Raw genomic sequence first — 14305 nt, forward strand, 5'->3', positions numbered from 1 at the left:
CCCGTGCCAGTTTGGCTGATGGCTGCAGTTACCCTAACGGCCACAACGGCCGTCGCGTCACTATTGAGTCTTATTTCTTGATCCTGCCCCAAGTTCCTTTAAGTTCATGTTCATGCTGAGACTCAACATTTGACCCTGGTAGCACTGCCTCCGGCACATTACAGTACAGTTAGCCATGACAAGAACTACAGTGTGAAGGAAACTGAGCATACTACACTGGGGACAAAAAAAATCCCCCAAATATAAAGAATTTTCCTTAATTTGAATTATTAATGTTCAGTTATAAATCCAGTTTCCTGTGCCTACCTATGTATGTGTCCCCCATTTGTCTCACTTCATACAACTCTCTCCACAAACCTCTTTTCCCCTTCCTTTAGAATTGTAACAACTGCAGGCAGTAATTGCAATGCTTCCCGCTTTGCTTCTCTACATGCAAAGCAACACACACACACACACACACACACACACACACACACACACACACATACAAGTTCTCTCATGTGCTTTCTGACTCACACAATCCACCAGTTTCTCCAGTTCAGCTTCAGCTGGGAAGTGTCTCCGGACCTTGTCAAGAACCCAGTCATGGAGCTCTGCACTAGGCCCTTCAAAAACCTCGCCCTCTGCTGGAGGAGAGATGGGACTGAGGGGGACAGGTAAGAGATTGCCCAGCAGCTCACTGATAAGGTCTGCAGCTGGACCAGAACCAGCAAGAATCAGCCAGGGTGTAGCATTCCTCAGAGAAGCATCTAATCTCTGAGCCAGGGAACATACACAAAGAGTTTCAGTGGGATGGCAATCTCTCTTCTAAAAGAGCTGAGAACTGAAAGGTACCCAGATAGCTGACAAAATGCAAAACTGCGTTACAAAGTTAGAAACTTAACTTGAAAATATACAAATATCACAATAATTATGAAGAATTATGAGCTTTACAATAAGTGTAGGGTAAAGGGTGCAGTAATGCTGAAACAAACTAAAACAGCTTTCTTTGCGATCAGATACATATAGGTATGGAAGAACATTCATGCTGCTGCTAAATTCCCTAAATCTAAAAAAATATTCTTTCTGTCATAAAACAATATGGGTGAAATATTTTGGTAGAATCCAAAAAACCTATTATAGTGTTTGTGTTGAGTGAGAATGTATTTGACAGTTTCCTTACCTCCAGCATGTTTGCGTCTCCTGATATGAGCATGCACAACACTGGGATTTCAATACTGCCACTACCTGTTGCATTGCATTTAGCAAACAAACAAAAATAAAAATAGAAATGATTTCTCATAATATCCCACAACTTAAAATACACACAACCTCCCATTTCTTATCATGAGCTGAATTGATTGTAGTAGGTTTCTGAAACCTCTCAGCTTCCATGCAGATTGTCTTCAATTTCCTTGCATTCCAGACCCCTTTGTTTTGGCTTTTATTTATATAGAGCAAAAGTTTGCTGGACACAAAAGAGGAGCATCCTGCTTTACGCTCAGAGATCTTTTGCTTTTACAAAATGTATTTGTAAAAGCATTTGAAGTTTGTGCAATGTGCTCTACAAGCTAGACCACTAGAGGGCAGGCAAGTAATTTACACAGATAGTCTACACATACTGTACCTTCATTAGGTCCACATTCACTCTCAGTAAGAACAGTAAAGCTGAGTTTTAGTGGGTCAGAAGTTTTGTGATTTGGAAATGGAATGGATTTGAACATGACATGGCGTGAGATATATCTTGAAGCTCAAGGTTGATATTAAAATATGAGCATGCAAACACATCTTCTCATTAGTTGCTTTCAGACATGCACCTATCCCTGCATTGTTTTTTTCATTGTGATATTTGAAAAAGATCTTTATGACAGCAAGCAAATTTTAGCTAAATTAGATGCCTTCAATAAAAGCCAACAGTCAAAACATGACGTTTATTTATAGTGTCTTAGACATTGCTGGCTAATCCAATATCAACTCAATAGCCCTGCATCACTCTAAATTAAATTTTAAACCACCCAAAACCATTAACCATTATTTTCTTTGAATGAGATTCAACCATTACTCACTGAGAAATTAATGGTAACACTTTACAATAAGGGTCCTTTAATTAACGTTAGTTAATGCATTATTAAGCATTTATTAACAGTTTAATGATATTTTAATAATCATTATAATGTATTACTTAACATTAATTAACATATTAGTAAATGCATTAATAAGCAGTTAATTAATGTCTACTGCTCAGAGTTAATTAATACATTAACTATGGTTAAGTAATGCTTATGAGGCAGTTAAGCATTTATAATGTGTTACCTAAGGGATACAATAGTGAATGCTTTCTGGACCCTTATTGTAAAGTGTAACACATGTATCCTTTAGGTAACACATTAATCAGAATCAGAATCAGAATTCCTTTATTTGTCCTGCAAATGGGGAAATTTGTCTTGTCACAGCAGCCAAAGGACAGTAATTACAATAAACAATAATAAAAAGTGAAAAAATAAACAATATAATAAGAAGATAAGAAATAGAATTGACTCGTATATACATAATATTAACAATACTGAATACTATGAATACTATGAACACTGTAGTAATAGTATATATAAATGCTTAATGCTGACAGGGGAGTTAACAGGGATTGAATATTTACTTAGTGTAGTATTGTCAACAACATTCGAAATATAGACACATATGTAAAAGTTAGAAATCGTCACCATAGTCACCATAAAATGAAACTGAAGAAAAAGATAGCCTCCGTGGACCGATTTGAATGGTAGGTAACTTTAGCTAACATTGTGGGATAACTTTTTTGGTCACTATTATTATTCAGTATTATATCAGTATTATTATTATTATTATTATTATTACATATTGCATTTGAGTAGAACATGCAAACAAGCAGAACGTGAAAACTGCTGTTAACATAAAGTATTTGGGTAGTAATACCGGCATTTTTAATGTATCCAAGCCTCCTGTATCATAGATACATGTGTGAAGTTTTTAACACATCAAACCGATTGGAAATTGGTCGAAGATTAAGCGAATAATTGTTTTCTTGATATTGCTTAGTGCCTCTTACCCATACCTGTACATGCACTGACGGCTCTGCTGGGCCTGTTAAAAAATGGTCGCTCTTTAGGCGTCTATGTATATTATGCCCATGGCTGCCCCCACCAGTTTGTCATATAGTATTGACAGTCTTGTACCAAGGCTAGTGGTGCCTGAACCCAGCACAGAATGTGTTAGCTATGCTAATTTATACCTCTGTCATTATTGTATTTTCCAGGTGGTGTCGGCGACACAACTGCAAGCGCAAGAAGTCTATTCGACACAAGTCGATTTTCACAAGCTCGAAGGTGTCTCTGTTTAACTGGATGAAATTTGTGTACAGGTTTGACTAATAATACATTTATTTTGTTTGGTGTTTGGATGTGTGTAGCCCACTAAGCTGTCACAATACTGAGATTTCTAACTTTGGCAAAATTTGTCTATATTTCGACTGTTGTTGACAATACTCCACTAAGTAAATCAGTGGCAGGTTACCTTTAAGTAAGCCTAAATTAATTTATGGCTTTTACTGTACATTAGTTATTGTGTTTTGACTGAAATTATTTCATACTGTTTCACGGTTTTCTCAAGGAAGGTTTTCTCAAGATTTATTCTGTTTTAAACAAAATGTGTAAAATTAATAAAAATTAATAAATAAAATGTGATTGCTTCAACTACATTTCAACTAATAGTGGTTCAGTAATGCTTATGTGTTACCTAAGGGATAGATGTGTTACACTTTACAATAAGGGTCCAAAAAGCATTCACTAATGGTTAACTATGGTTAAGTAACGCTTATGAGGCATTATTAACGTCTTACTAATATATTAACTAGTGTATTAATTAGTACTAAGTAATGCATACATAAGGACATTATGTAGACATTAATTAACTGCTTATTAATGCATTTACTAATATGTTAATTAATGTTAAGTAAAACATTACAATGATTATTAAAATATTATAAAACTCTTAATTAATGCTTAATAATGCATTAACTAACGTTAATTAAGGGACCCTTATCGTAAAGTGTTACCAAATTTACAAAAACATTCGACAAACACCCTTTCACACAATGTTAAAGAAAGTGAGAAAAATGGATCAACAAATGGATCAACAAAAGTCAAAAGGTCTGATCATCCTCAGTCAAAGTGTAAATCCGTTCTGCAGTTTTGGTGTTATCCTACTGACAAACCAACAAAACCAGCAATGGATGGACCAGTAATATTACAGATTTCATGTTTGAAAGTGGCTGTTGTGTATGTCTCTTTCTCACCCCAAATGCCAGTGCGCTGATGGGAAATGTAGTCCTCCAGACTTGCACGAAAGCTTGTCTCTCCGCCCCGGCGGCCAACACTTCCATCATCCACCAGGAGCAAAGCCTGGCAGTTATTGTCCAGGCAGCTGGAGTCACGTGATGTGTTCTGCACATAGTAACGAGCAGGAAAACTCCCCTTCAAACAGACAACACGATTAAATGTGAGTGAGTTCACGCCAAGGAAGGGATGGAATCTACTCTGCTACCCTTCTGCTGATCTGCGTGGAGGATCTAGTGTTGCCTCACATAAAGCAAACACAAGCCAACCACAGCGTTCATCATGCTTTGCTTTGTTTCAATTAACAACAACTTGAACTCCCACACACATGCTGAAAAATACTGGTTAAAGTGTTGCAGGTGGGGTCTTCACTTACAGAGATGATGCTCCACTTACTCTCTTCCCACTTCACTATATTCTCTCTGTGCTCTCACATAATCACTACAAACATCTATCATTATCAAGTCTTTTCTATAACAATTTTCCAAGTTTTATCTTTTCAAACAAGTGAAAATGTCCACTAGCGGTGTTTCAAGTATTTTCATGTGTCTTTTTCTGGGGCTATAGACAAGCCTATTGCTTTTAGAACTGATTTTAAGATATTTTGCATTGCTTACAAAGCCCTGAGAGGCCGCAGATTTTTTTTGATTTATTAGATCTCTTACTTCCCTATCCCCCTTCCTATTCCTTGAGATCCTCAGATGCATCATTTCTTGTTGTTCCAAGGACCAGATTTATACACAGAGTTGATAAAACCTTTGCATTCTTTTATTAGGCACAAAAATGCTGGCAGCGCACTGGGGAGTGCTGGGATGAAGCTGTTGTGCGGTAATAGAGAAAAACGCTATGGACACTAGCTCTAAGGCTCCTGTTTCAAAATCATAGAAAACATTTATTTATCTGAGCTCTCACATAAGAATGGAGCGGAACACTAACCAACTTATCAACTTCTCTGACAAACTCAGTAGGGGAGGTGCACAGGAAAACATCTCTCTCTCTCTCTCTCACTCTGTCTTTCTCGCTCTCTTTCTTTCTCTCTTGCTCTCTTTCTCTCTATCTCTTTCTCTCTCTCTCTCTTTCTCTCTCTCTCTCTACCTGTCTTTCTCTCTCTTTCTCTCAAATTCAAATTCAAATTCAAAGGGGCTTTTTATTGGCATGAAAGTTTTAACAACAATGTTGTCAAAGCATCTGTCCAACACTCGGACAAAACACAACAAATAACAACATGAACACCAACACAACACCAAACAACATCTCTCTCTCTCTCTCTCTCTCTCTCTCTCTCTTTCTCTCTGTCTGACATGTCCCTACTGTCCATATGACAACCTACACCCTTGTTCTAAAATGAAACATTCAAATTGGAAATTAAAATAGTAATTACCATTATGGTAAGGACTGTCACGGCTGTTGCACAGTTTGAGTTTAGTTGTGGAAATTGTAGGAAAATATGTATCGACCTATGTAACACTGAGGTTACAAAACATTTTTGTGGACTATCTCAGGACAAGCTCATGGTATGCATTATGATGTGTACCTGGGGATTGACAAGCTGCTGCCTGTTGTGCACCAGGCCCCAGGGTGCCAGTCCCACAGCAATCACTTTCTTCTGGGAGAGAGCTGGGGCCGCAGCCCCATGGTCCCTTACCGCCTCGCCAACACAGCGGCCTACGCCCTCCCTCAGACCCCCTGTTAGTATCCAGGCCCCTGGGCAAAAGCAGTAAAAAAGGTAGTGAGGTGGGACACAGGAGGTGAGGTTTTTAATAACTCAACATACAGTATAGTACAAATAGGGGCGTAACAGTACATGTACCCATCCCAAGCTGTTTGAGGCAGGTTGTTTGATTCAGTATACTATTTGCTTGGTTTGGCAAGCACTGTGATCCAAACAATTATTGTCAAAATAGTCAATTTCTGTCTACTAATCCAATATGTGGAGCAGAAACTTAAGAGTGTGAATTTTATCTGGAAAGTGTATGCAGTAGACCAACTGTAGTCCAAATGTGACTGACATAGTCAAACATAGAGCCACAGCTCACTGAAGGAAGTTCCTGAGCAGTGAAGCAAATGCAAAAGTCACGACTGGAGGGTCTACCATCAGCATTTAAGCATTTAGCCAAACCCAGCAATCACCTAGACAGTTAATGTTTTAGTATGCTTTTTAGTATTCAGAATTTTAGAAAGTGTGGTTTTTTGAATCTGTTGTTTTTACTGTACCTGATTATTAATCAGGTGTCAGCTCAAGCAGCTGACCAGAACAACACCTCATACAAACTAAGTTTTCAAACAAACTGCTCCATGTTGCATTCTCCATGTTTTCTACTAACACTATTGTTAACTATGGGCTCTTACCTGTGCTCTGTGCTGCCCTAACCAGCCCGTTTCTTAGGACATCTCTCACCCATGTTTTGATCTTCTCATGTCCTTCGCCTCCCACAACCGACACCACCAAGTTGGGTGAGGGCAGTCCCCAGTGAGTCGTCATCAGGGTGTAGATGATCTGAGGCGGTGTGTCACATGACAGCCGCAGATACTGGACAGTGAGAGGGAACGCATTTATTGAATACTTTTTCAAATACAGACAGAGATGCAATACTCCAAAACATTTTAACATCAATCATACTGTCTGGGCTCAGTGTACCTATGAACCAAACCTAGAGTGCCAGTGGGCCACCACAAGCAACATTCCCTCTCAGAAGATGCTGTTCTGTCATGTGTCTCACAATGTATGACTGTCACCCTGTCCACATCAGGTTTCAACTGTTGTTATGGCTACTCTTGCATTCAAAAAAGGTCAAAAAACATCAGAGTAGTTTCTGAGGAGGAGGTCTACGACTCACTAAATAATAAGCACTCGCGGAGATGTTTCCAGTTTCAACAAACAGAAACATTCTCCGGGTTGACTTCAAACAATGAGCAAATAAAAAACGTAATTTAGTGGTTGATAAACTGTTTCACTCCTCACTCCTTCAACACAAAAAGCAGACAAAAGGACAAACCAGCTGTCCTCTCTCCCTAATCACAGGAGGAGGATGGCCTGACTAGGAGGAGGGACCTGAGCAGCAAAACGTTCATAATAAATAATAGTTCATGTACAACATATATCCTGAATTGTCATCCTTATCATTAGCATTATTTTATACCTTTACCATATACCATTTTCCTAATAATTAATACAAAGAATCAATATCCAGTGCATTCGTGGCGTGGAAAAAAAACTTAACGTCAGTGACGTACAATGTAATCCTTTGAGAGAGAAATCACAGGGCGCTTCTCATTTTTCCTAAAAATTGTTTCCACGTTTCCCTCACTTGCCCCCTTTCCTTGCGTCTTAGTCCCGCCAACTGAGAATTTGTGGAGAGACGCGAGGAAACCACGGGAGGAGAGAGGACTGAGGAAATCTGTTCTAAGACAAATGAGACGTCCTTTCCTCTGCAGCGCCACGTGACGTCCGTTTCTGATGACGGCTGCAGCTGATCACAGCTGGATCAGCTGTAGAGACGTCAGATGAATGTATGCCAGTACACAGTGTATTTATACTGTGTACTGTGTATTTATACTGTGTACAGTGTATTTATAATGTGTACTGTGTATTTACACTGTGGACTGCGTATTTATAGTGTGTACTGTGTATTTACACTGTGTACAGTGTATTTATACTGTGTACTGCATATTTAAACTGTGTACTGCATATTTATACTGTGTACTGTGTACTTATAATGTGTACAGTGTCTTTAAAGCGTTGACTTATACTGTGTATGTGTATTTATACTGTGTACTGTGTATTTACACTGTGTACTGTATATTTACACTGTGTGTTTTTGAAAAAGAGTCGCTAGAGGGGTCTGAAAACTCGCTGAATAGAGCGACAAAGTCGCTAAGTTGGCAACACTGTATGCAAACATTAATCAGTAATCACAGTCACACTATTGTAACAACAACCACCCAGGCACCCAGCAATGAAAATATTCAGTGCAACACACAGTAACCACTTATTACTGTGAAACTTTTTTTCAAGTAGTAAAGTCAAGTGCAACTATTCTCAACAAAACAGCAGCTTAGCAGCTTTAAGACAATGACAATTATATACCTGAGATGAGAATCCTATCTGGCAATCACATCAGCTGCATACAACAAAATATCAAGATGTGAAATACATTGTAATGTAAACCAAAAATAAAGTGTGTAGGCTCAGCCTACTACCAAATTTGTCCAAACAACTTCTTCCGTCTGAGTTCAACATCACCATCATCAACAATCCGTTTCAGAGTGAGGAAATATATAGTTTGACCCAAGCCTACATCATAACTTCTCACTATTCAGCATTTGGGAATTTCAAGGTTCTTGTGTAAGAACACAAGCTGATCGACCAGAAAATAAACAGTGACATAATCGATGGCACGTTGCCGCATTGATGCTGAATCATGCATGCCCCGCATTGCGATGCATCGCCGAATCGATGATTGTTGACACCACTACTGTGTAGTGTGTATCTGCGTATTTATACTCTGTACCGTGTAATTACACTGTGTACAGTGTATTTATATTGTGTACTTGCACTGTGTACTGTGTATTTATACTGTGTACTGTGTATTTACAGTGTGTACTGTGTATTTAATCTGTGCACTGTGTATTTATGATGTGTACTGTGTATTTATAATGTGTACTTCTACTGTGTACTGTGTTTTTATACTGTGTGCTGTGTATTTACACTGTGTACTGTGTATTTATAATGTGCACTAATACTGTGTTCTGTGTATTTATACTGTGTACTGTGTAGTTATACTGTGTACTGTGTATTAATACTGTGTACTGCGTATGTATACCATGCACTGTGTATCAATACTGTGTACTGTGCATTTATAGTGTGTACTTACACTGTGTACTGTAAATTGACACTGTGTACTGTGTAATTATACTGTGTACTGTGTATTTATACACAGTGTACTGCATATTTATACTCTCTACTGTGTAATTCCACTGTGTACAGTGTATTTATAATGTGCACTTACATTGTGTACTGTGTATTTATACTGTGTACTGTGAATTTATGATGTCTACTGTATATTTATAATGTGTACTTATAATGTGCAATGTGTATTTAAACTGTGTACTGCGTATTTACACTGTACTGCGTAATAATATTGTGTACTGCATACCTACACTGTGAACTGTGTATTTACACTGTGTACCATGTATTTATACTGTGTACTGTGTATTTGTAGTGTGTACTGTGTATTTATAATGTATACTAATACTGTGTTCTGTGTATTTATACTGTTTACTGTGTATTGTCACTGTGAACAGTGTTTTATTATGTGTATTTACACTGTGTACTGTGTATTTATACTGTGTACTGTGCATTTATAATGTATACTAATACTGTGTTCTGTGTATTTATACTGTTTACTGTGTATTGTCACTGCGAACAGTGTTTTATTATGTGTATTTACACTGTGTACTGTGTATTTATACTGTGTACTGTGTATTTACAATGTCTACTTATACTGTGTCCTGTATATTTATACTTTGTATTTATACTGCGTACTGTGTATCTATACTGTGTACTGTGTATTTATAATGTGTACTGATACTGTGTACAGTGTATTTATACTGTGTCCTGTGTATTTACACTGTGTACAGTGTATTTACACTGTGTACTGTGTATTTATACGGTGCACTGTGCGTTTACAATGTGTACTGTGTATTTCTAATGTGTACTCATAATGTGTACTGTGTATTTAAAATGTTTACTGTGTATTTACACTGTGTACAGTGTATTTATAATTTGTACTTATACTGTGTACAGTGTATTTTTACTGTGTATTTGTACTGTGTACTGTATATCTACACTGTGTAAAGTGCATTTATGCTGTGTTCTGTGCATGTACACCGTGGACAGTGTATGTGTACTGTGTATTTACACTGTGTATTGTGTATTTATAATGTGTACTTATATTGTGTCCTGTGCATTTATATTGTGCACTGTGTATTTACACTGTGTACAGTGTATTTATCATGTGTCCTTACACTGTGTACTGTGTATGTATAGTGTGTACTGTGTATCTATACTGTGTACAGTGTATTTATAATGTGTACTTGTACTGTGTATTTATACTTTGTACATTGTATTCATACTGTGTATTTACATTGTGTAGTGTATTTACACAGTTTACAGTGTATTTTTACCGTGTTCTGTGTATTTGTACTGTGTTCTGTGTATGTACACTGTGGGCAGTGTATTTATACTGTTTACTGTATGTTTACACTGTGTACAGTGTATTTATAATGTGTACTTACACTGTGTACTTTGTATGTATAATGTGTACTGTGTATTTACACTGTGCACTGTGTATTTATACTGTGTACTGCGTATTTATAATGTGTACTGTGTATTTATAGTGTGTACTTATACTGCGATTTGTGAATTTGGGCTATACAAATAAAATTTGATTTGATTTGATTTGATTCTGATTGTGAAATAATCTTTTAATAACTCAGATTGTGATTATGTTGTCTTCTGGACACTGGAAGCTGTTTTTAGACTAAATGTTTGAGGGAAAACTGAAATGATGTAACATATGAAAGCCGACACTCAGGAATGATCAGCCGCATGTGTTTAAAACAGACCATGAAAAGAAAAATGTTTGTAATAAATGAAGAAAGTTGTCTGTGGTCCTTTTTCTCTCCTACAGTCAGGCTGATACATTTAAACTCGCTACTGAACCAGAAAGCAAACTAAATATAAAACTTGTTGTTTTCACTCTGTTATGAAACTCCAGTCATGTTGTGACTCTCGTGAGTCCTTGATCATCGCTACTCAGAGATGGGTCCTCGCTCCTCGGTGCACAAATTAGAAAATTGGGACGGCCTGCAAGATGGCAGACAGGAACGACTTCCGGTTCAAGTGAGGAGCGAGGAAAGGACAAATAAGATAATAATAGAATTATCCATAGACGGTCTGTCTCGCCTGTGGGAAGTGGGAGTGAGGTCAATAGGTGATTTTGAGTGGGGTTGACCCACATTAAATAACCTGTGTAGACCCACAAGAAATGTTCTGGTATCTGTGACGGAGCAGCTCCATCACTGACTGTGAGCAGCGCATACACACACAGGCATACATACACACACACACACACACACACACACACACACACACACACACACACACACACACAATGCATATTGCTCCGTGGTGTTGCTGGCTGCAGTCCGCACACACACACACGCCACACGGCTCTCCGACCCGCTTACGTCGGCGTTAAAGACATCTCATAATTATCCATTCCGTAACTGTTTAGTAGCAGAGTGAGACGCGCATCTCCAGGGTCAGGTGACCATTAATAAAAATGTTTATTATTTTCATGGTGATTGTGTGGCCAAATCACCTGTTTTGTTTATGGGGAAATGTTTGGATGACAGGGTAAAATGAGGTTGTAAAACACACTCATGTTTAAACAACCTGTAGATATTTCCTCTGCCCATTCATAGCATTAAATTGATTAATTCTGTAAAAATGGATACACCCAGATGAGGGGCTTTTTGGTTTAAAAGACGGCCATTTGGCTTGGTAGTGTCAGTCTGGCTATGGTGTCCACAGAGAAGGTGACACCTGAGACACAAAAGTTGAACTGTTTTTGCTCAACTTTTGTTTTGTTTCTTTGAAGTTATTGTGTTACAGCAGAATTCAATCTCCATCCTGTACTGTAAATATTTGCACTGCTGCGTTGTGGAGGTTGGTGAAATTAAAAGGATTTTCACGTCATAATTTTGCCTCGCCATCGTTTTTCCATTTTTGAGGAGTTTAAAGTAGAGCCCCGCAACAGTATCCCTTCCCACTTAATCCAATCAGGACTAAGTGACCTCCATAAAGAGGTGGTCCTGTCTGCCTGGGTAACAGGCAGAGAGCAGGATCCTCCTGTTTACCAGCAATGAAGGAACAGGTTAAGCTACCACTTCCAGCGCCCCCAATCATGGAAGCGGGAAAAAATGCTTTTTGCAAGTGTTACGACCCCAGAGGTCGTATATGTTTTGTCTCTCTGCTTAAATAACCCTCTGTTACCTGAGTGAGTGAGTGAGTGAGTGTGTGTGTGTGTGTGTGTGTGTGATTGGTTGCAGGTGTGTTTGAGTGATTGAAGGTTGTCCATGGAGCTGATTGGTTCCTGCCTCGAAGCCAGGAGTTTAAAGGCCGGCTCTTCCCAGTTCCTGGGGGCTCTCCTCTCTCAACCAGACTACCAGCATGTTTGTTTGTGTGCTAAATGTGTTTTTAAATAAAACCTTTAAAAATGCTTCGCTGCTGGTGGTGCTTGGGTGATGGGAAGAGGAGAGTCTCATTTTCATGTTGCGCCAGGGTTTCCCCTAGGCCCTGGTTGTAACAGCAAGTATGGTGACATAGAGAGGATGAAGGCGTTGGCTAACTGCAAAATGGACAGGAAGTTAGCTACAATGACAACAATGCTTACAGGAGCTTTAAATCCCTAATGGGATGGAAGCAGAAGCAAGGTTATTGGGGTAAAGTTACACTATCCATGGGTTCTATTCATCAGTGTTGAGGCTGAACCACTTTACCAAAGGTACGCTGAAATATCTACGACTGTGTGTTATGTCGGAGTTCAGTACTGCCACTCACATGGCTGTGTCGGCGTCCAGCACCAGCGAACTCCAGCTCTCCAAAGGCATCAGTGGGATACTCTGAAGAGTGTTGCCTGCTGTCCCACTGGGTGACAATAGCAGCTCCAAAGTAGTCTCCTCGTGCCACAGAGTCATGCATGTCCTGCACACCACCACACTGACACAATGCTCCATTACTGTCACACAACACAAAAAACATAAAACCTGTTATTCTGTGTATGATACAGACACCCTAAGCCATTATAAAGGCATTTGAGACAATGAGACACTTTCTTACAGTAAGTTGCATACTGGTTCATGGTAACCTACTCAACAATAAGTTCTTCAATGCTACAACGCTCTCTCTAGGTCAAATTTCAACAGGAAAGCTGTTCCAGAGTTTAGGGCACTGACAGATTCCATGAACTCCTAAAGTTTCAATGTTTAAATGTAATGAGTAGAATGTAATGAGTGAACCTTAAAATCAATTCGGAAACCAAATGGAAGCCAATGCAGTGGGGTTACATGATTGCTTTTGTCTGTTTCAGTTAACAGTCTGGCAACAGTTGTATATGTATAGAATGTGTAAATATATTAAGGAATACTTTCTCCAACTTAGAGAAGAGTGAAAATTATCAGATTTTTTGAAACAATACACATTTGATGAAACCTGAAAAAAAGTGGGATTAGAATGAAAAATAGCTCTTTCTGACATAGTTTAACAGAGGGGGGCAGGTTATTAAACTCATCATTCAATTTTGATGTGGTTAATAACCTAAATAGCATTATTTAGAGGGGGGCGTGGGTCATATGAAATCCCAAAGATCAAACTTTCTGTTTAGGATGAACAATTAAGAAACAATGTATCAATGCAGAGTTTAAATTCAGTTAAACCAGAGCTTTTCTTCATTAATCCTTCATCAAAAGGGTTATCTTCAGAAAAAACATTCAACTACAGTAGTTTTGCATTCTAGACAAGCCAGAGGGAGAGATTACCTGAAAGAGTCTTCAACAAAAGTAGTGCACACTCGCTTTTTGATGATCTTGGGAATCCAGCTCTGTGAGCATGAAAACATTTTGTTAGAAGCATAAGTACAAATAAATATGGAGAACATTACTGTGGCTCAAGCACAAGTTACAAGCACAAAAAATATTTTGAAAAGGTGCAGTGACAAACTGTTGGACAGCCATCAGTGTGAGCCTGCAACAAGAGTTATGTGACGTGTGTTACTGTAATGCAACCCAGATTCCAAAAAAGTTTGGAGGCTGCGTAAAACTTAGTGCAATCAATTTCAAACTAACTGTGTTTGTCGACAACAGGTTAACAAAGCATTGCAGGGCCCGTGTAGTAA

At 38.5% G+C, this 14305-nt stretch overlaps 1 protein-coding gene across 1 annotated transcript in view; it reads right to left on the reverse strand.

Moving 5' to 3' along the window:
• LOC311267764 (transient receptor potential cation channel subfamily M member 4-like) overlaps positions 1-14305 on the reverse strand; it is a 78231-nt gene that overhangs the window by 54062 nt on the left and 9864 nt on the right. The window contains exons 2-8 of the mRNA XM_084370994.1: positions 13950-14011; positions 12973-13150; positions 6696-6876; positions 5881-6050; positions 4307-4484; positions 1163-1227; positions 517-756 (exon numbers count right to left, since the gene is read on the reverse strand). Coding sequence (XP_084227120.1) covers positions 517-756; positions 1163-1227; positions 4307-4484; positions 5881-6050; positions 6696-6876; positions 12973-13150; positions 13950-14011 — 1074 coding nt within the window. The remainder of the gene's footprint in view (positions 1-516; positions 757-1162; positions 1228-4306; positions 4485-5880; positions 6051-6695; positions 6877-12972; positions 13151-13949; positions 14012-14305) is intronic.

This window comes from Pagrus pagrus, assembly GCF_965226575.1.
Source record: "Pagrus pagrus genome assembly, chromosome: 13".
Classification (NCBI taxonomy): domain Eukaryota; kingdom Metazoa; phylum Chordata; class Actinopteri; order Spariformes; family Sparidae; genus Pagrus; species Pagrus pagrus.